This window comes from Poecilia formosa, unplaced genomic scaffold, assembly GCF_000485575.1.
Source record: "Poecilia formosa unplaced genomic scaffold, Poecilia_formosa-5.1.2 Scaffold608, whole genome shotgun sequence".
NCBI lineage: Eukaryota > Metazoa > Chordata > Actinopteri > Cyprinodontiformes > Poeciliidae > Poecilia > Poecilia formosa.
Window position 1 is genome coordinate 230,350 of NW_006800547.1, and position 3,605 is coordinate 233,954.

The following is a 3,605-nucleotide window of genomic DNA, read 5'->3' on the forward strand; positions in this document are numbered from 1 at the left end:
GTTAGAATTCACCTTCAGCTTCACTGCAGTTCCTCTTTTGACCGACAGGGGGAGGCAGGCGGAGAAATATTCATGATGAAATCAGAGATTTTAGAGCTCAGTGTGTTTCTGATTCATTAGCGGAGCAGAAGATCCACTGATGAAGATCCCAAGCCCAGCTCCTGAAAATCAGCCCCACAGCATGATCATCCCACCACCAAACTTTAGACCCAGTGCACTTCTACGTTCAATCAATCTTTATTTTATAGCTGTGTTACACAAGAACAGGCAAAAACAGTGAAATAAAAGAATTAAATCCCAGTGAGACAGGAAGCAGCAAAACCTGATGCAGTGAAATGATGGATTGTATTTTCTATAGAAGGGATCCAGAGGAAGCATGAGAAGGGCTTGGGTTCCAAAAGGGAACCTTCGGGTACCCCAAACTTCAGAGGAGGAAAACTGATCTAACCAGACAGAAAATACATTTAAATGGCCAGTAATCTGTGGTTTCCAGCCACATGGTGCCATTTATTACCTAATTCAGTTACTGTTCCCTTCAGTTGGTATAAAGATGCTGCACTGACCCAAAATGACTTGAGAGAAATTTGATTTTAGAATTTAGCACCTTGAAATTGGGCCTCTATCTCTTTAACAATTCCTGCTCTTTCTCTCCTCAACGTCTAACATTTTTACCAGCAGCAGTCCCTGCAATGGACTCAGCAGATGTTTACCAATTGCTGCTGGCTAGTCTGAAGGAGCAGCAGCTCTGAGGAGGAGCTGCGCCTGGAAGGCGGAGCTAGGTCCACCTTGGTGTTTTGCACAGCTGAAGAAAGGGATTTCTCAAACATAAACGAATCAAGGGAACACTCCAGGTTTGATTCTAACATGCTGGAAAGATAAAATTTTACACGATACCGGACCTTTAAGTGTGACTGGTCACTTCACTCAGCAGGGAATCGGATTGTTATTTGATGATCAGAGCCAGACCAAAAGGTTCTCACTAAAACTCAGTCTAAAGGTTGGAAAACCTGAATCTAGAGGTATATCTTTACCTGACCTCTTCAACTGATTTGGTACTTTTACAAGAGTGTCTCTAGATGGGGTTAAAGGTCAAAGCAACCTGGTTCTTCTGTTCTGAAGGCCCAGAGGATGGAAATGTTCCCGGTTCATGGTTGGTTAAGGTTGGACAGAGTTGCAGCTTCAGAGTTCAGGTGTCTTGGTCAGAGTCTGACGCACTCAAACTCAGAGCTGGCCTCATGCGCAGCGGCCATGTTGATGAAGAACACCTCTTTGGCATCAGCTGGTGAAGTGCCAGGCGGCGGCATCTCCTTGCCACTACCCGGGGAAGCAGCCTGAGGGCTCTGGTTCATCGGGGAGTAGTTATTTTCAGAGTGGTTCAGGGGACCTTTGAATCTGGCTCCTCCTGTGGCGCGGCGGCCGTGACCTTCTGCCTTTGGTCTGAAGCGCTTCAGCCTGACGGCGTCTTTGGCGTTCTGGGTGCAGGGAAGCAAGATAGCCACATCTTTACGGAACTTGGAGCTGAGGCCGAAGTAGATCAGGGGGTTGTAGAAGCTGGCGGACTTGGCGAAGAGGCGAGTGAAGATACTGGTCAGATTGGGCACGTGGAAACCGCAGGCGGACCACATGGAGACCACTGCATAGGGAGACCAGGCCAGGATGAAGGCCGTGCAGATCACTATGGAGACCTGGAGGAGGAGACCAGAGCCGTTAGACCTGCTGAGTCACAGAGACTCAGAGACTGGTGGGAACTCACGATGGTGACATCTCTCTCGATCTTCCTCTGCCGGTCGGTCAGGTCTCCGTTGGCAGAAAGGGCGTTGCCCCTCTTCACCGTGTTGATGATGGACACGTAGCAGAAGAACATGATGAGGACTGGCACGAAGAAGCAGAAGACGAAGATGGAGATGATGTAAGACCGGTAGACGGCAGAGTAGCTGGCTTTGGACCAGTCGATCTCACAAGTACCGTACCCCCGATCTGCAGAGCAGCAGCAGTGAGGGGCAGCGCCGGAGGTGGGTTTGGATCAGAACTGGGTTCCTACCTGTGTAGCTGCCCCAGCCTAACAGCGGCGCTGCGGACCAGAACCCGGCTGTGACCCAGATGTAGAGCAGAGAGACAAAGACAGAGCTCCTGGTGATGCGATGAGCTGAAACACAAAACAGAGCTACAGGGTCAGAAGCACCTTCCAACCGAGGTTCTGAGAGTACCAAGATGAGTTCTGCTGGGCCCAGACCTCTGTTGGGGTGGCACCCTTTAATGTAGCGGGTGAAGCTGATCACCGTCAGGGTGTAGATGCTGCTGAGACCAAACACCAGTGTGAAGAACCCGTCCACCTGAAAGAGAACCACAGAGGAGTTCTTTCTACCTAAAGCAGGACAGAAGAGTCCATCTACTCTAGTAGAGATACCTGGCAGGTCCAGATGGAGGAGACGAGGTGGCTGCTGTCTTGAAAGACGTTGAAGATCTCAATGATGCCTCTGGAGTAGCCAAACACAGAGATGCTGGCATCGGAGATGGCGAGGTTAAAGGTCAGATAGTCAGTGGGCTGCAGAGACGCTCTCTGTCTAAGGAGGACAAAGAGGACGATGCTGTTCCCAAACCAGGACATCCACCCTGGGGACAGAGAGGACAGCGAACCCACCGATCAGGGTCAGTCAGTGCGCTGCAGAGGACAGTGAATGTCGGACCGAGGTCCAGGAGGTTCTGTAGAACCTCCAGAAAGTCCAGAAAGTTCCTCTGGTCCAGAACCCACCCAGTAGCAGGAGGTAGACCCCGATGATAGTCTCTCCCTGGTCAGATAGAGGGGGATCCCTGCCCCCCCCTGTGCTGAAGCTGTGATTCTTCCAGGCGGGTCCGGGTCCGGTGGCGTTGCTAAGGGACATGTTGTTGTCTGCGGTCTGACGGTCCGCTCAGCAACGGCTCTGCTGGTAATCTGAGGTAAATTTAGCGGCTGATCCTGGTTCAGCTTCCACCTGGCGTAGAACCAACACCCAGCCCGGGAGGTCACAGGTCAGGTCACCATGGAAACCAATCTCTGATTGGGTGGATGATCAGGTGGAGCTTTCAGTTCTGCTATGCTTCCTGTCTGGGTCAGAAACACCTGAACTCAGATCAGCAGCAGGTTCTTCTGCTGAAACCTCCTCCTCTTCCTCTTCCTCTTCCTATTCCTCCTCTTCTTCCTCCTCCTCCTCTTCCTCTTCCTCCTCCTCCATGACTTCTATCTGCACAGCCATGCCCTCTTGCCGACCGGGTTCACTGGGTTAAGGGATACGATGGAGAGGTGGGTAAAGGGACATGATGTATTCCAGTTAGTAAAGCTAACTCTTACCCTAACCAACATTAAATAATAATGTTGGTTCATGCAGATTAAACTGATTAAAATTAAACTTTGAGGGAAAGAAAATAAGAACCAAAGGAAAGCAGGTGAGATGAGAGAAGATCAATAATATCAGCACTCAGATACAATATTTAGAACATAATAACACAGGAAACAGTGATTTTTGTGACGATGAAGAGTGAGTAGAACATGTTATGAAACATTATCAAAACCTTGAAAAGATGAAAGAGACAAACAAATTGAAGAGTTGGAGAAAAAGAAATGCTCT

General features: G+C 49.6%; 1 protein-coding gene across 1 annotated transcript; it reads right to left on the bottom strand.

Annotated features, from left to right (window-relative positions):
• Positions 1–218: 218 nt before the first annotated feature.
• LOC103130127 (opsin-5-like) lies at positions 219–3,597 on the bottom strand. Its single transcript, XM_007541447.2, has 6 exons — positions 2,753–3,597; positions 2,408–2,613; positions 2,234–2,333; positions 2,042–2,146; positions 1,754–1,977; positions 219–1,685 (listed from the first exon to the last, which is right to left on the bottom strand). Exons 1-6 carry the CDS (start codon positions 2,880–2,882, stop codon positions 1,200–1,202), a joined length of 1,251 nt encoding a protein of 416 aa, XP_007541509.1. The 5' UTR covers positions 2,883–3,597; the 3' UTR covers positions 219–1,199.
• Positions 3,598–3,605: the final 8 nt, after the last annotated feature.